This window comes from Dermacentor variabilis, chromosome 1 (assembly GCF_050947875.1).
Source record: "Dermacentor variabilis isolate Ectoservices chromosome 1, ASM5094787v1, whole genome shotgun sequence".
Classification (NCBI taxonomy): domain Eukaryota; kingdom Metazoa; phylum Arthropoda; class Arachnida; order Ixodida; family Ixodidae; genus Dermacentor; species Dermacentor variabilis.
Window position 1 is genome coordinate 236099451 of NC_134568.1, and position 17322 is coordinate 236116772.

At 43.4% G+C, this 17322-nt stretch overlaps 1 protein-coding gene across 7 annotated transcripts in view; it reads left to right on the forward strand.

Moving 5' to 3' along the window:
* The window catches only part of Galphas (G protein alpha s subunit), a 238054-nt gene that overhangs the window by 76181 nt on the left and 144551 nt on the right, over positions 1–17322 (forward strand). For all 7 annotated transcript variants that reach the window (XR_012823267.1, XM_075671665.1, XM_075671682.1 and 4 more), the window contains exon 9: positions 16151–16281. Coding sequence is in view for 6 of the 7 variants with exons in the window: in XM_075671665.1 (XP_075527780.1) it covers positions 16151–16281 (131 nt within the window). In the remaining variant the exon portion in view is untranslated. The remainder of the gene's footprint in view (positions 1–16150; positions 16282–17322) is intronic.

Here is a 17322-nt window from a genome sequence, read left to right on the forward strand (position 1 = left end):
GTCCAAATTGAAATGAACCCAGCGTCTCAATGCACTGGCTTGCCACCGAGAAATTTTTAAAAAGACCTTGAATTTCTTTTTATTGAAGTGGAGAAATGCATTTGAAGGTAAAATAGGCTATTTCAGAAATACTTTGCTGCAAAGAATACTTCAATGCATTCAGCAGAAATGGTGTTATTGGCAATCAAATATGCCCTTCTTGGTGCTTCTGCTCCTTCTTCAATGCCTTGCACTGTAAAGGCTACAGTGGAGCGGGGCATACCTACAACGCTCCACTTATTGAAAGTCACCATGGTGCGCAGTTCAAGTTTGACTTTGGGTGTTAATGTAGATGCCACTACTTTCAATTTTGGCACTTATGACACACGGAGCGTAAGGGCTCATTCACACCAGCGACTGACAGTGGGCGCACAACTAAGTTGGTCGAATGGTTGCTTTTCTCGAAAAGCAATAATTTTGGGCGTAAGTCGCTCGCTACTCGATTTTTCAGTTGCGCGACCATGGTCGCAAAACTGATAAATTAATCAGCAGCGCACCGGAAGTGATCTTTCATGTGTTTACATCCGGCCTCCTCCCGCGTCGCAGCAAATTCCGCACAGATTCCGAGAGTTCTCTCTGAGAAAGATAATCTCCGGGATTGCGACTTACGAGTCGCACTCAGCTGGGCTTGCCGGTGTGAACATCAGTCGCCTTCGGTCGCTTTTTAGTTGTGAGTCGCAAATGGTCGTGCGGCCTCCTCAAGTCGCTGGTGTGAATGAGCCATAAGCCTAATGCGGTTGCCTTTGGCGAGCTGCAGTGCACTTAGCCGGTGGACTTGTCGCGGTATTTCGCAGTGGCCGCAGTATCTACACTTTGTAGGAGACTGCAGCTATATGCAACTGTAGTGCATGCGTGCAGCGTTTTTTTTTTTTCGCAACAGGGCTTGAGGGCATGCTTGCGCACATATGCTCTAAGAGAATGGATAACTGGGCTGGTTGGTTTACTTGCATCTTGAAAGTGTAAAAGCGCACAAAGACTAGAAACGAAGAGAGTGGACAGGACGAAGCGCTTACTCACAACTGAAAAATTTTATTGAAAGGAAGCAAATATATGTGCACAATAAGCAGAGTAGGACGGCTGAGCATGTATTACAAGGCTCTCGGGTTAAATTATTTGAAAGGCAGCGCTAGAAGTAAAAAAGTTAAAAAAAAGTTATATCCAGAAACTTGAATTTCCTATCGTGTAGCTAGATCGAGGGTTGGGTGACGCAGTTATCTCCTATTTTCTTTATGTAGAAGGCCTCTGCCATTTCACAGGTTAACTGGTTAGTGCTTTTGAAGATAATCTGAGTGTCTTCGAAGACAGGATAAGAGCCGCATTCCCTACAATGGGTGGCTAGATTGGTCGTTCCTGATTAATTATATGCCGCCAGGTGCCCTTTTAACCTCACGTTGATACAATGCCCAGGCTGGCTTACGTAAACCTTACCGCACTTAAACGGGATCATATATACTATGCCCATCGCATAATCTAGAAAATTTTTTGCATGTTTAATATTGCACTGCGATGGCTTCCTGCGAATACGCGAACAAATTGTTTGAAGTTTGTTTTTCGCTGAAGAAAGAACCTAAACCTTATAGCTAAGTGCCTATATGTTTTAATTCGTGTGAGGTTCTATGTAGGTATGGAACGACAGCAATTTTAATATTTTTTCGATGATCTTCCCGAGTGATCTGACTGTTTTCTTTCGTTTTTATTTCTTTCAAAGTGTTAGCATACACTGATTTAATGACAGACTGAGGATAGCCTGCTTGTTCAAGCTTGTCGATCTGGTTGAGAAAGCTCGTTTCCGTCATGTGTTGACATGATTGTTTCAGCGCAGAACTTATGCTGGTCTTTATTATTCCTCTTTTTACAGTTTTTGAATGGTCTGACCTGTAGTTACAGATAAGTTTAATAGACCTGGGTCCATAGTACCAGCAGACATGAAGCGGTGTAAAGATTAGTCTTACATCAAGAAAGTGTAATTGGTTATCCTGGGGCAATTCAAAAGAAGAGTTTAATTTTGTACAGTTTTCCTCAAATACCTTTAAGACGTTTACAACATCCCAGGTTGGATTAGTGGAATTGAGACCAGTAAATCGTCTACGTATCTGAACACCATAGTCGCTAGTCCTGAAAGCCGAGTTTGCTAAAAAAAATTTCACTTAAAGTTGGAGCAACTGGTGATCCTATGCAAATCCCTGAACGCTGAATGTAAAGTTCTCCCTTTCCCCAAGACACAAATGTAGAATTTAGGTAAAAGCTCAGCATCTCGAGATAGCTTGCAACTGAGGCTCCACTTATTAGACTAAAAGAAAGTTTGTCATTATCGACTGTGATGCATTCTTTCACGCAGGAGTACGACGGCATGCTCAGCTGTCCTACTCCGTTTTTGTGCGCATATATTTGTTGCCTTTCAATAAAATTTTTCGGTTGTGAGTAACCGCTTCGTCCTGTCCACTCTCCTCGTTTCTCGTCTTTGTGTGCTTTTACAGTTTCAAGATGTGCATATGCTCATCTGACCGTGCTACGTGGTGCACACTGGCTTTGTCTTTCACCAGCTTGACTGATTGATAGTAGCTTTAAAGTATGTGAATTTTGAAGCGCTATCGATAATTCTGCCAAGGTGTCTAACCAGGAGTGGCCAGGAGTGAGCATGTGCTAGCAAGTGTTCGTTTGCCTTTACGTTTCATGTGGTTCAGGGCTAGTTGAGCATTCAGAACTATAGTTGGAAATTAGTGAAACCTGAAGGCTACGACACCGATAAGCAGAGTGGCCAAAGTCTAATTGCTATGCAGGTGGCCGTGGCTGAGCGTAAGCAGATGATAGTCAGCTTCCTCTGGAAGTACATAAGTATTATCGATATTCGAAAGGAGATTTTCGCTTATTTCAGCCTCTTTATTAAACTTCGTCAATAGATATGCACAGTAACAGTAGGAAGAAGCGCAGTGACCCAAAACCCTTCTTGATTGACGTCAGCTGTTGGCCAATAGCAGCCGCGTATGGGAATCAGCTTTATTGCAAGAAAGCAAATATGCTTTATTTCGCAATAAAGCGTAAAAGGGAAAAATAGGCACCCACCTGAATTGTTACACGAAGCTACAGAGGAAACCCGTATGGGTTTCACGAACGTGACTGACCGTTGATCGCTGGCGACGGATTTGAGAAGTGCAGCTGTCCTGGCCTGGCATCTGCCTACATTATGTTGCGGGTGCACATTGCCAGTGAACGGCGAGATCGTGACGGCTTCCCGCGTCCCAGCGTCAAGCACGCACCACCTTTCCCTGACAGCAGTGGGGTTGCAATCCGGCGCATCCAGGTTTCGCCTCCCCGCAGCTGAGCAAGAGAGCCTGACAACCTCAGCCGTCTGCTGTGCCTCAACAACCTCGTCGAGGGTGTTGTAGACTCCCAGCAGCATGATCTTCATGCTGGCGCCCATGGGGATGCCGAGCACCTTTTTGATGCTCTTGTGCATCAGCACTTCGAGCTTTGCCCTCTCATAGCTGTGCCGGCAATGCGCGATAGCCACGTACACGACGTGACTCATTAGGAAGGCGTGGTACAACCTTAGGAGGTTGTCCTCCCTCAGCCTTCTGTGACTGTTGGAGACCCTAGTGATAAGCCTAACCATGTTGTCCATTTTGGTGGCGATACAAGCGATGGTTTACCCGTTACTACCGTTTGCCTTGATCAGCATACTGAGTATGCGGATGACCTCTACCCTGGGAATGACCTGCATCGTGCGAATGGAGATGTCGACTTTCCCGAGAGGTACCTGCCCTTTGAGGATGTGCCCCCTCGTCGGTTGATACAAAAGTTCAGACTTCGAAGGGGAGAGCCAGAGCCCCGTGCTCACCCAGAATTCCTCTGTGCAGCTCAGTTTGTTCCTTCGGGGCAGGCACGCCATTCTCAAGGTAGGTGAAGTCTGATCCCTTCAAGCTGGGGGCGAGGGGCACTCCTGAGCGGTCGGCCATCTCGCTGATTTTCAACATCGCCATGCGCGGCCTCTCCGCGCATCTCTCCGATGTGGACGGTGTTAATCATGCTCTTTACGCCGATAACATCACAGTGTGGTGCGATGGCCGCAGTGAAGGCAGAGTCGAAATCGTTGCAGGTAAACAAAAATTTGTCCTGGTCCGGTACTTGAACTCGGGACCAATACCTTTCCAGGGCGGTTGCTGTACCATCTGAGCTAACCAGGAGGCTAGCAGATCGCAGAGCAAGGGTGAATTAATCGACAACACCAGGCACTGGGACAAAGAATATGGCAAATCAGTTCTGCAGAAGGCCTCAAGGTGGAGGAAAGTACAGTGAAACCTCGTTAAACTGCAGTTGGCCGGAGCTCTGAAAAAGTCCGTACTGTACGGTAGTACTGATTAACCGAAATAGCATGAGATCGGCCACTTACCTGTCAGAAATGGAACTCTGAGAGAGTGCGATGAAAGGGGAAAAACATGCAGCATTTATTTACTTTGCGCGATAAACGTGTTATTTTCGTTTGATGCCGCGGCGGCCTAGCAGTGACTACGACGGCCCCAAATTTGCTGAAGCTGTGAGCCAGCCTCGTCTTCTCGGCAAACGCTCGCATGGCAGATTCCTCATTGGCGTTGCATATTTTTTGTGCACAGGCGCGGTAGTGTTGCAGAAGTTGCGGGGCACCTTTTCATATCAGGGTGCTGTTCTCGTCGCGACGAATGCATTCATGAGGCTGACATAACGCGCAGCTTCTACCACTGTCGGGCCTGAATCGCCCGTGCTGTTGCTTTCCGTGTCGTCCTTATCACTGTCGCTAGGTGATAGTTCGGCAACAACAGAGGGAGCTATGGGGAAAAGTCAAACCTTGTAGCCGACATCTCTTCGCGGTTGCAGCAGCGCTGCCGAGCAAGTTCTTCCCATTCCAAATGCCACACCGTAGTCAACAGTAGACTCATGTCGCGCCCAAGCACCGACTTTTTGTGTCACGTTTGATAGCATGAATAATGTCTAATTTTTCTTCTATGCTGAGCACCCGGCCTCTTTTTTTGTCCGAGTTTCGGCATGGCGCGAGTTCTCGCTTGCACGACGCCACAACGCTCTCTGGCGCGGCACCGAAAGGATGTTGATGTTGTTGTTGCTTCACGCGCAAACGCACAGGGTGCTTGGAAGCTGTTGTGCTGATCTCTGAGGCTTGTTGGTCTGCCGGGCCTCTCATGGAGACGACGCACCGCCGTGTTTGCGCTACGAAAAGTGGAAACACTGGTCACTGGAGCAACACTGGAGCATGGTCAGGCATATAAGTGGTGAGCAGAAAGCGCCTGGCGCTCGGGCGCTTTCTGCCCACCGCTTTCATGCCGGAACACGCTCCCGAAGAAACAAGAAGTGCTGATTCTTTATTCCAGCAAGTGGTCATGGCACTGCTGTATATCTGCTGCTGCCGATGCCATAGTTTCGCACCCACTTTCAATTTGAACACAAGCATCGCAAGTGCCGCAGTGACTTATTCGCACCGAGTTGCGCTAAAGCAAGACAAGAATATGGTACACCAACCGGGCCATTCAGCAATACTTGTTAATCTCGGCTAGATAACTTTTTTTTGTCACACTTTTCTTTTTTGTGGTTTATGGTCTCAGCACTGCTGTACTTTAGCGCTTTGCATTGTTTAAGTTTCCAGCTTGCATGCAGCAGTAACTTATCTTTAGCGTGAACTTAGACAAGTTAGAAGATTTAGGTAATGAATAAATATAATAAATCTAAGATTATAATGGAAACTCACTAGACTAACTTGCCTGAACATCTGGCTTCTGCCTCTCTTTCCCTCTCTCTCTTTTCTCTGATCTTTACAATAGTGAGGGTGATCAAACACATTAATCCCACTTGGTTTTGAATACATGTTGCTGCGCTGTAAAGTGCTAATTTTCATGTTTTTGCAAGTTTAGTGAAATGAATGCCAGTGCAGCAATTTGCATGTTTTCAATTAGGCTAACAGCAATTGAAAGTTATATTAAACACACACGCAGGGCGCCGAGTGTACTGAAGGGCATGGAATTATGTTATCGCATTTCATTCGCTGAGCGCAATCGAATTGAGTATTATTTGCATGCATCTCTAGGACATGCTGTCACGAGAAAATGCGAAATGTAGGGGTGTGCTGCTTTTTCACAGGGTAATCTGCAATCACCAGTCTGTTTAATTCCTACACTGCTACTCCTGAGATAACTCACGGGCCCACCCTTGAACAATGTCTGCTTCGCCCAAGTGTACTCGTTTTGTGTTTTCAGCACGTTCCCTGCATCTCCATAACCAACTTGGGCAATAATGAACTTTGTGCACTCTTTTTCTCGTCTATGGAAAGGTCATCCAAACACACAAAACTTGCAAGTTAAATTTCTGACAGCAAGTGGAGCACGTGTCTTGATGCTTTGTTGCTCTGTCTCTGCAGGGCAGCCATGGTTAGCCAGTGTGGCAGGGCGATCCACACTTTGAATGGCAAAGGAAGTTATGAACTGTTGATAATTTCTGAATTTGAAGAAAGCGAAGATGAACACAGTTTTACGTAGCATGAAACCAGCATGCACAAAAATACGGCAGGGACTGAGGATGGGCAGGGTAGACATGGCGAACCACTTCGGCAGGTTCACCTGCACTTTGACAAAGGAAGATATTCTTGAATGAGAAGAAGCTGACCAAATAGCTGGTGATTCATCGTACAGAAATTTAGGCATGCATAACATGGGACACCCAAATAGATTGCGAAGGGCAACACAAACCTAACTATCAACTGAAAGCTGGTACAGCTGTCATACTCTGTTTCTCCCCGTTGGCTTGGTAAAGACTGTGCTTGATGAATTGCTTCCCGTGCTGCTCTACGTGTGGTTCTTGTTTGCTGATTTGATCTTTTGTGCCAGATATGATTCCTGAGTGGTCGATGGATTGCTGTGTTTTACTTCTAATGTTTCGTGTGTGATTCGGCTTGATTGACCCACATAAGCCAGGCTTGTTGCGGAAATAAACTTAGTTGTGAGTGGCGCCGGTCCTTTCGTTTGTGTCCTTCTTCAGTCCTGGTCTTTTGCGTGTTGCCTTTACTCATTCAGTCATACTCTTCTGCCATTGTGCAACCTTTCAGTTGATAGTTGGCATTTGGTTTGTACTTCTTAAGCGGAGATGCTCCTCGAAACAACTTTTTTTATTACTTGTATTAGAGGTTTCAAAATTCAGCCAATTATACAATTTTCTATGCAGATCTCCAATATGTCATTACTTTTTGTGTAGCTGATAGTTTTTGAGTTGTGTGATGCACAGTGGCAAAATATAGTCTTCTTTGTGGGCACTTTTTTATGTACTAAATTTTCACAAAAAGCATCGTGCTGTAGCTTGTTTAGCTCTTTGTAGATCACAAAGTGCCAATATTGAGCCAAACAATGTATACAATTACTGGAACTATGCAGAAAGATCAGAGCATTTCAACTATTCTTTTTCTTGATTCCCTGAACTATAACCTTGTAGTTTTGCAACTACTGGTAGGAGATATTGCAATTTTAAGTAGGTATCAGCACTGTACATATCTTCAAGATTAAATATGCCAAGTTTCGTTAGCATAAGACAACTATAAATGTGCAAGGTTATGTTCATGTAATTGTGGAAAAAAAGTGTTGAAGTGTCCTAATTTTTTTTCATAGTTGCAGTAATTGTAGAGAGAGTGTGAATAGATATCGGCACTTAGCGGTCTACAAAGTAAATAAGCTACAGCACAAAGCTTTTTGTAAAAATTAATTACACAATAAAGTGCCCACAAAATCCCTCAATTTTGCCGTTGTGTAGGACCTAACTCAATAACTATAGTGGCTACACAGAAACTAAAGACACATTTGAAATCTACTTGTAAAGTTCTATAAGTGGGTGGATTTTGAAATTGTTAGTACAAATATTTAAAAGATGTTTTTTTTTAGGAACGTCCTCCCGTTAAAGGGCCCCTCACCAGGTCTGGCCGTTTTGAGCTGACAAGCGCAGAGCATAAAATGCGCACTGTCAATCGTGTTTGCAAAGAATTACATCACTACGTGCCGCGGAAAGGTCTGAAATTTCAATTTGAACGCCCTTTACCCTTCTCCTCACGGCCGATGCGTTCCAAGCCAGACGGTGATGTCCCTGCACCTACGTACTCGTGTCCGCAGCGTGATGTTGCTCGTGGTGACACATGACTTCGAGAATTATTCAAGGCACCATCTGTTATTTATGTGATCTGTTGCTTGAATTGACCAATTGATGTTCATAGAAATAATAAAACACAAACGTCTACGTCTTTTTTGTTCTACTTCACACTGAAGCAAGAGCGATGTACTTTCGCTTCATCTGCTTGTTCGCGCGGTCAAGTAGTCACGTGCACAGGTACCGGAACTATGCCATTTTCTACCGTATTCCAACGCGTGATCATGTCTGTGATCTGCTTCATAATTCCCCCCCCACCCCACCCCCACCTTTCCCGCACACTCAATTTCCACTAGATTTGATATCTGTTGAAGTCACAGTTATTTCAGGTCAATGGGATAAATTCTTTTTTCGAAAAACACATTCATAAAGCTCTGAATAGCTTACATGCGTAATATACTAAAAATATCATTAGTTCTCTATCTTTGAAGTTTGCCTTCATATTGGTGATAATGCACCCTTTATTTTCGCCAAATATAAACAAAATGTATTGTTTAGTTCATGGTAGACATCGCTGAAACAAGGACGGAAGGTGTTATGACACATGAAAATAAGGAAAGAAAAACGACGGCTCATTATTATTTACGCTTTTAACCGGACCAGGAACGTAAAAATTTTGTCACACATCGCAGTTACAATGGCCCCCCTCCACTTTCCACAAAATATGAGCCTGTTGTAAACTACAGCTGTGTCGGGACACCGAGAAGCATAGTTGATAGTGGCCATATCACACACACTAATGCTTGAATAAGGAAATTTTTACAAAAGCTGTATTTGATCCAACCACTTCGCACAGGAAGTTTTCATTGGGCACCACCAATTTTCGCTAAATTTGGTCTTGGCGGCTTTTATAGTGCTGCCAGAGCAGTGGGCTCAATTCTTCCGCTCTCGTTAGACACGCTCAAACACGCTGGAGTGCTTGCATATGTAATTTATTACGAAAGCCATCTATTTTGAACTTCACCTCCACATCACCCATTAATTTGTCCTTACAGTCACCAAACCTAACGAAGCTGCCTTCTTTAGTTCAGTGAGGATACCTGCCTAAACTAATATATCACGCATGACAAAATAAGTAAAAAAAAAATGAGGGTTCAGTGATTATTCGTGACGCTTCAATTCGTAACGCTTCTCAATAACCCAGAAATATTAAAACTATGCAACACATTCTACTTGAAATGCTGCCTATATTCCTTCAAAGTATGAAGTATCTTAAACTCTCTTGGGACAATAGCAGTAGCCTGATAATTTTGAATACTTGTTCACAATTTTTTGATGCTGTATTTGATCAGCATGCATTTACCGTCTCGCATAACTTTGCATATAGCTCCTCTTGGTGTTTGTACAATTTTATCTCTGTTGTTATTGTAATTATGCAAGCGCAGCAGTCTAAGTCTTACACCGCTCGTAAAACAGACTAATAAGGCTATGCACCACTTGCATACCTATTCTACTTGAAAATGTGAATTTAACCCACCCATTTGGAGCATTGCCTACACCTTATCCATACCATGCCCCTAATTTCCCCTAGAAATAAACAAGATGCCTTGTTTAGCTCACCGAGAACACCAGAGAAACAAACTGTGAATCTCGTAATGTCCCCTTCGGTCACGGCATAACATTTGCGAACGCAACTTATTTTTGTCATTAGAGAGTTTTAGAATAAGGGCTGCAAACGTTTTGGGGCCCCAAACAAATAGCGTCGAAGCCACTGCGCATGCGCGAGACGCAAACTGCGTTCGGGTTTTGCATTGGGAATGCTATTTCACCGATTTAGCGGGAGCCAAAATAGCATCCCCAAAAGCTTTGCACCAGCAAACATGGTGGCACCCATCGAAGCGACGGCTCTAACCTAGCACTAAACTGGGTTCGATTCGTGGTAACGCGTGAAGTTCGCAAGCTAGGAGAAGTGACTGCAGTTATCGCTTTCTCTCAATTAGCGTGTGTTATGAAGATTGATTCATTAGACGCCGCTGATTCCGAATTCGATGGTGGATTTTATGGCTTGTAGGCCTAACACGGCTAAGCTTGGCTGGTGAAGGCACGTAAAGATGTTTTGCTCAAAACTAAGCGCAACTAATTGTTTGCTGCTTATAGAATAACCTCTAAATTGTAATTAAACGCAAATACATGAAGTCAGAATTACTATTCCTATCATAAAATGGTATATTTTATCTCATTATTTATAATAGCTTTTCTTTGATGCCGTAGTGGCGCTGCCAGCACAAGACGCTAACCGCAAATGTAAAACCCTATTATAAAACTCTTCACTCCTGCATGCCCCAACGCTAACACCCGCAAAGCTCTTTGGGGTCCCAAACTATTCGGGCCCCTATTCTAAACTCTCTATTACTGTGGAGTGGTTACAAGGAATAGACAGTGAACATTAGGCTTTGAGTAAATTGCACGTTCTGCTTTCCTAAGGTACACCCTTTCCACTTCTCAGTGAAATGCATCCCTTCAAACGACCGCTTTCACGAAGGCATTGCCCTCTTTGACGTCCCTTCAAAGAGGATAATGCCTTCGTGAAAGCGAAGTGGGGGGTTTCGGTAGTAATCGCAAAAGATTATTTCTTCCCTTGTTGTAATGCTCGGGCCCAATAATTAACCTTTGCAAGTAATGTGAGGGGGTGATTCAATATATTTATTGAAGAAACGTAGCATGACTCACTTTACAATTAATGAATATTAATTACTATATATTTACGATAGGTCACTATAAAATTCAGAGGCATTCTCCCGCCTTGACTTGCCTTCTATATGGAGTCTCCATCAAATACCTAATCTTCGAAAATATTTGCTTCTGTATGCATCTCGTTTTTATTTGTATTTGAGAATGTCTCACAATGAGTTTTACGCATTTTTTCCAATATATCTTTTTTTTTGCTGTGCATTTTACTAACTCCTGCCTTCTGTTTTCTTTTCGAATAAAATAAACACTACCCCTTACTATTCAAGCTGGATTAAGTCATTTTTTTATTTTTTGTCATGCTTACTAGATGGTGACACCATCGGGCGACATGGTGTCAGCCCGTCTCTTGACATAAAACAAAATTCTGTGTCGCTCAGGGAATTCGGCAAAGGCATTCAGGGAAAACCTGGAAAACTCAGGGAATTTGGAAATGTTAACTTGGTAGACACCCTGGTGTCCTTGTGTGCAGCGCGCTAAATCATATGCTGCGCAAAACCTGATAGTCACAACAGCTCGTGCGCAGTGCCGGAAAAAAAAAAAGCTAGAAAACAAAAAAAGTGAAGGTTGGGCCCATGACGTATGTCACGTCGTCCTCGAGGTCTAGTGTGTGAGAACGCAGGGAAGGAATTTCGCTTGCGGAGGCTAGACAGGGCGAGTGGAGAAAGCGTCTCGCTATGCAGTGGAGCTTGCTTCCTGAAGTCATGGATTCACGGCACTGAGATATTTGTATCTCGGCTATTAATGAGGTCTCGAAAAATTTTTGCGGCAGAATGCTCCCTAGAGGACATGCAACAACTTTCAGCATATAACCAATATTTGCTATGGGGCCTGGTGAAGGGGCTCTTTAGGTACGTCCGCACTAGCGACAAAAATGCACACGTCGTGTGTGGCGAGCAATGCTACACTCTTAGACAAAGGTACACCCCTTGGGTTGTGTATCTGCCACACAAGAATCGTCATCTGCGTTGCTTGCATTTGCTTTCTTGAAAACTCCGCGCACTCTACTCTCCTGTCTGGAATGCTATGTCATGCTGATAACGTGCATGCCATTCGTTACTGGGAAGTACTGGGCTTGCAGTGTCAAAGAAAGGAAATGCGGACAAGATGGATGACGTTTATTGTTGTGTGGCAAGATACAACGCAAAGGGTGTAATTTTGTTTTAGAGTGTATCATGAATGACAAGATTCATGAAAAGTGGCAGCAATGCAAGGCAACTGCTCGAATGGGTGCGAGACCCATTTTTTCGCAGCTCCTGCAATACGAGCACCAATCGGAAGCAAGCCATGCTGTTGTGGCGCCACCTGTCTCGCAATTAATCATAATATATGGCCTCTGAGATTGAGGAATGATATGCGCGCCATAAAATCTCGACCCGCCGTGGTTGCTCAGTGGCTATGGTGTTAGGCTGCTGAGCACGAGGTCGCGGGATCGAATCCCGGCCACGGCGGCCGCATTTCGATGAGGGCGAAATGCGAAAACACCCGTGTACTTAGATTTAGGTGCACGTTAAAGAACCCCTGGTGGTCAAAATTTCAGGAGTCCCCCACTACGGCGTGCTTCATAATCAGAAAGTGGTTTTGGCACGTAAAACCCCATATATTATTATTATAAAATCTCGGAGGCCTTGTTCAGCCAGTACGGTTGTTTTCATTAAGCCTTCCCATACTGCTGTCAAGATGCACCGAGAAAGAAGTGGCTTCGAAATGGAAGTATTTTTGGAGACAGTCTGCGCATATGCCTGTTTGTGTGAGAAATCCAGCATTGATTTCAAGGACAAGTAGTTATGTTATAGTTGCACGCAGACGGCGAAGCAGAGTGTGTGCCTGGTCTTTAGTGTCCCTGTACTGCTAGATCTAGAGCACCTAAAACACTCTCGTCCTTTTTCTGGTGCATCAGTATCGCACAAATAAAGAGCAAATTACTATTATAATGTTCAGTCGCCAGTAGCTACTCGCCCATATCCGACGTGCCTGAGCATGACTGGCAGTGGCACAAAGAAACACGGACACCTCTGATGAAATACAAAATCGACCGAACCGAATGCGTGTTTTCATCAGAAGTACTAAATGGAACGGGACAACTCGGAATGCAAAGTGTTGCTGCTGCGTGCCGCAAAATGCGATATTGAACTTTCCCGTGCGCGTCTGCCATGCAGATGCTTGCTGTGCTCGGCATGTCGTGCATATTTTTGTCACTAGTGCAGACGTACTTTTATTCGTCTTGCGTCCATGCACTGGACGCCTGCATTTTCATACTGTAGCAGAAATTTATGAACTTGTGAATTTCGGAGGCGACAATGATAAAGCAGCAGCATGTAGTATAACATGTCTGCTGAACCAGTATGTGAGAAATACTTGGGAGGGGCTGACAATCAGTTGAAAAAAAAAAAAAGAATGCTGGCTGTCAGAGAGTTGAGGTTCAGAGTGATGCAGACTTTATCTGTAAACTATTACGACGACTCTTGTTCCACATTCGCCACACCTAAAAAGCAAATATCTTGCACTGTAACTTGTACCTTATTTCTTATGCCTTATCCTCATGTATACGTAAGGTGTGTGCCTTCTAAAATTCATTAAAAAAAAGAAAAAGAAAAAAACTTTGGCCCTCTATATGAATGAGGCCAGTTAATGTTGTTTGCAGCCTAAGTGTAATGCTACTGGTATGTTTTTTCTTCTGGCTAATCGTTCAAATATTTAAGTTCAATATTGATTTGGGAGAGTGCATGTTTCAAAGCTATCTTATGTAGTGTTGCTCATGTAGCTCATTTTTTCCACGTTCCAAAAAAAGCCAACTTGTAAGCTTCATTGGTGCCGCTCACAAAAATATTGCAAGTGGATTATTGCTACCCTTGACCCTCCCTTGGAGTCTTTTAAATGGGAGGGGTGTCCTTTCATGGAGGTGGCCACTACATTGTGCATGAGATCAAAGCATGCACCATGGTTTCCGATAGCTTGGCTTTCAAAAAACTCACCAAGATGAATGTCCTGTTGCAATCATGCACCTGTAAATTTTGAAGTTTTTTTTTTTCTCTTACCTTGAAGTGTCACATGAGTGCATTCAGGGTGTAAAGAGTAATGCTTTAGTAAATAGTAAAGGCACCCATTCAGTGCATGCACTTGGCTTACAGGTGCTGTGAGTACCCTCACAGAGCAAGATATGCGTCGTGTCGCGCGTCGCCTCACAGACGTCTCGCCTCTGATGAGCAGCTATGGCAGAATTTTTTTCCCCTTCTCTGAGTTTTGGTATCAGAAATATCTACTTTTGCTCATTTTTTGTAACGAATGCACTGATATTAAAAAAAAAAAAGCTTTGTGGAGGCTGCTCTGTATCTACATTATCCGAAACTAGGCTTTTTAACCCTATCAGGGTCAAACTTTTGCAGAAACTGCCTCAGTGGTCAATTTTTTTTATTGCGGTTTCCAATAAAAGAAATGATTGAAAACTTGTGAATACAGCAAAAGTTTATTGCAAGCAATATTTTGTCTCAGAAATGAATTTCTTGCACGAACTTATACGCACAAGTATACTGTACAGTAAGATATCGAGAAAAATGTCTAGGACAATTTACAGGTATCAGTTTCTTGTCCCAAAAATGTTTCATCAAAATAAGAAATGCTTCAGCAGTCGCTGCAAAAAGAGGTACCCCGCGCGGCTATAACGGAATTACAAGCATGTGCACTCCATTGTACGGGAATATGCGAACTGCAACTGAAGTGGGAACCACAAAGGCAAAGAAAAAGAAAATTTATTAGTATCCCTGAACTTCAGCTCTGCAGGGATCTAAGCTACCAGAAGCACTATGGTGGCGGCCATAAAAACTATAGCATCTTCTCCACGCACACCTTGGTGGTAGCAGACGACACGCACTTGGCCACGGGAGCGTGTGCTCCAGTAAGCAAAAACATAATTTCAAATGACTGGGCAACTCCATGGAGATGCAGTGCCTCTCATCAACTAGTGTCGAATATGCATGAAATATGAAGCATAAAATCGGTGCCATACATATATGTAAAAAATCAGTGGCGCCATACATGTCTGGCAGTCCAGAATTTATTTGCAGTCGCCCTTTAAATGGCACCCTAGTAGGTCCCCACCACACTGGAGCAACTAGATGACAGGAAGTGACACATGCTGAAGAGTGCGCAACCGAAGCAACGCAGACACAGATTCGCGAACAAAAGAGAGAAGCCATGAAATAGTATGTTGCTAGCAAGTATGCAGAAGAAAATTTGGCAGAAACCGTTATGCCGAAGCCACAAGCTTCTTGCTATAAGCCATGAGAACTACAAAGGATAAACAATAGATTTCTCAGTAATCTTGCACCACAAAGCTATCGCTTAACTGACACATACCCTCTGATGGTTGCTTCTCACCATGTTTAAGGGCAGCTTCTGCTGGTGCTGCAAATATATACCTTTACATATGGGTTGCTACATGCTCCCTTCCCTTCCCCCTTCTTCCTATTCTCTCCTTCCCCCTTTTCTCTCGTGCCTCCCACCCCACCTCCCATGAATAATGTGGACTTGCTTTTAGATATGACGATTAGAGCTTCATAATAGGTTGTGTGCTGCAAAGAATTCCATTCTGTGTTAAAGAAAAGATGACAAATCGTTTGGACTGGAGCATTGGCTGCTGTCTTAGCTATTTAGCATTTTTTAACTAATACGCAAAAGACAAAATGCTGGTGGCTGTTCCAGATGGCTTCTGGCATCTCATATGCAGAGGCGGCCTCCTTTTTTATGGTGTGTGTGTGTGTGTGTGTGTGTGTGTGTGTGTGTGTGTGTGTGTGCGCGCATGCGTGTCTGTGTGCGTGTGTGTGCGTGCGTGCATGTGTGCACCTTGTATATTTTCACGAATAGCCAGCCATTGTCTTCATTCATCTAACAGGGAGTATACTCTCAATCAAAATGTGCTGCATGCAGGTCTCATCTTTTATTGTGAGTGTCCAAGGTGCTTCAAACCTTTTTAATTTTATATTTTAATGAAAGGAACTAGCACTTCGGAGTATGGTGTCTGGTGCTGCAGAGATTTTAGTTCTTGTAATCAATGTCTGACATAGATATGTAGCAGTGTGAGGACCTTTAGTAAAGAATTATGTGCCTGGTTGCTTGCATGGACTTTGGTGGAACGTTTTTCTTTTTGATGTGTGCTTGTATGGTTGCTCTAACTACATTGGTAGCTTGTGGCCTGTGAGATGGGATTTTCTTGGGAAGCTGTTCTTTCTCACAACTCTCTTCCTCTGCTCTTTGCCAGGTGGTTACGAACGATATCTGTGATCCTCTTCCTTAACAAGCAGGACTTGCTAGCGGAAAAAATCAAGGCTGGCAAGTCTAGGTTAGAAGAGTATTTTCAAGAATTTGCGCACTACCAAACTCCCTCGGATGGTGAGTGGTTTTCTTCCCCTCTCACTTCCTTTCTTTACTTTCCCATTAACCTTCTCTGATATTGTTTGACGTGGAAAAACTACTTACTGCTGTGACGTGTCACATTATCCTTACAGTCCCAGCGATTTCTATCCCTTCACATGATGCCTTGGTGAATAGAGAGTTAAGAGAAGTAAAAAAAAGTTGCATCTATAGTGTACATTAAGTCACCATACCTTAGTGGTGAAGCAGCGAACTGACAAGAACAAGGCAAAGACACACAAGAATACACTGAAGTTGCTGCTCTATTCTTGTGTGTCTTCGCCTTGTCCTTGTCAGTGTGCTGCTTCACCACCAAGGTATGATGATTAATTACCAACTAGCCCAACTTTCCACATTACTGATTTACATGAAGTTTTTGAATATGTGTATTGCTGTGAAAATCTTTTCTTCTAGAAATTTTCACAAAATTCATGCCTGACACAGTGCTCTTAATATTTGTGTGCAACGTGATAGAGCTATTTGTTTTCTACTTTATGAAGTACAAGCGCAAATAATGAAATGCTGAAATAGTTGACTGTTCAGAGTTACTGATGAAATATGATTATATATATTTCTAAAATAGCTTAGAACAATAATTAGATGACCATTTGCAGATTTAAGGCTATACTGGCCGCCTTGTTAGTGTGGTAGGGCAGTAGAGGCTTAAAAAGTACCAGATTTAAATAATGTGTGCACGTGCATGCGTGTGTGTGTTTGTATATGTGCGTGCATGTGTGTGTGTGTGTGAATAAACTAGAATGTCATATATTTCTCCTGTATTGAAAAACTTCAGTCGCCTTTTTGATATCCACTTCCTACTTTGACCATTCAACTCTATTGTATTCAGTTGTCGGAGCTGTAGTGGTGTTAGCTGGAATTAGATTTGTAACACTTTCAGAGTGTGACTTTTTTCTGATATTCTTCTTTTGGCAGATATCAGCAAATTGTTGCTCCCCTTATATTTTTATAGCAGTAAAGGTAGCGTGCTTAATTCAATAATTAATCTGAAATTAGAACATT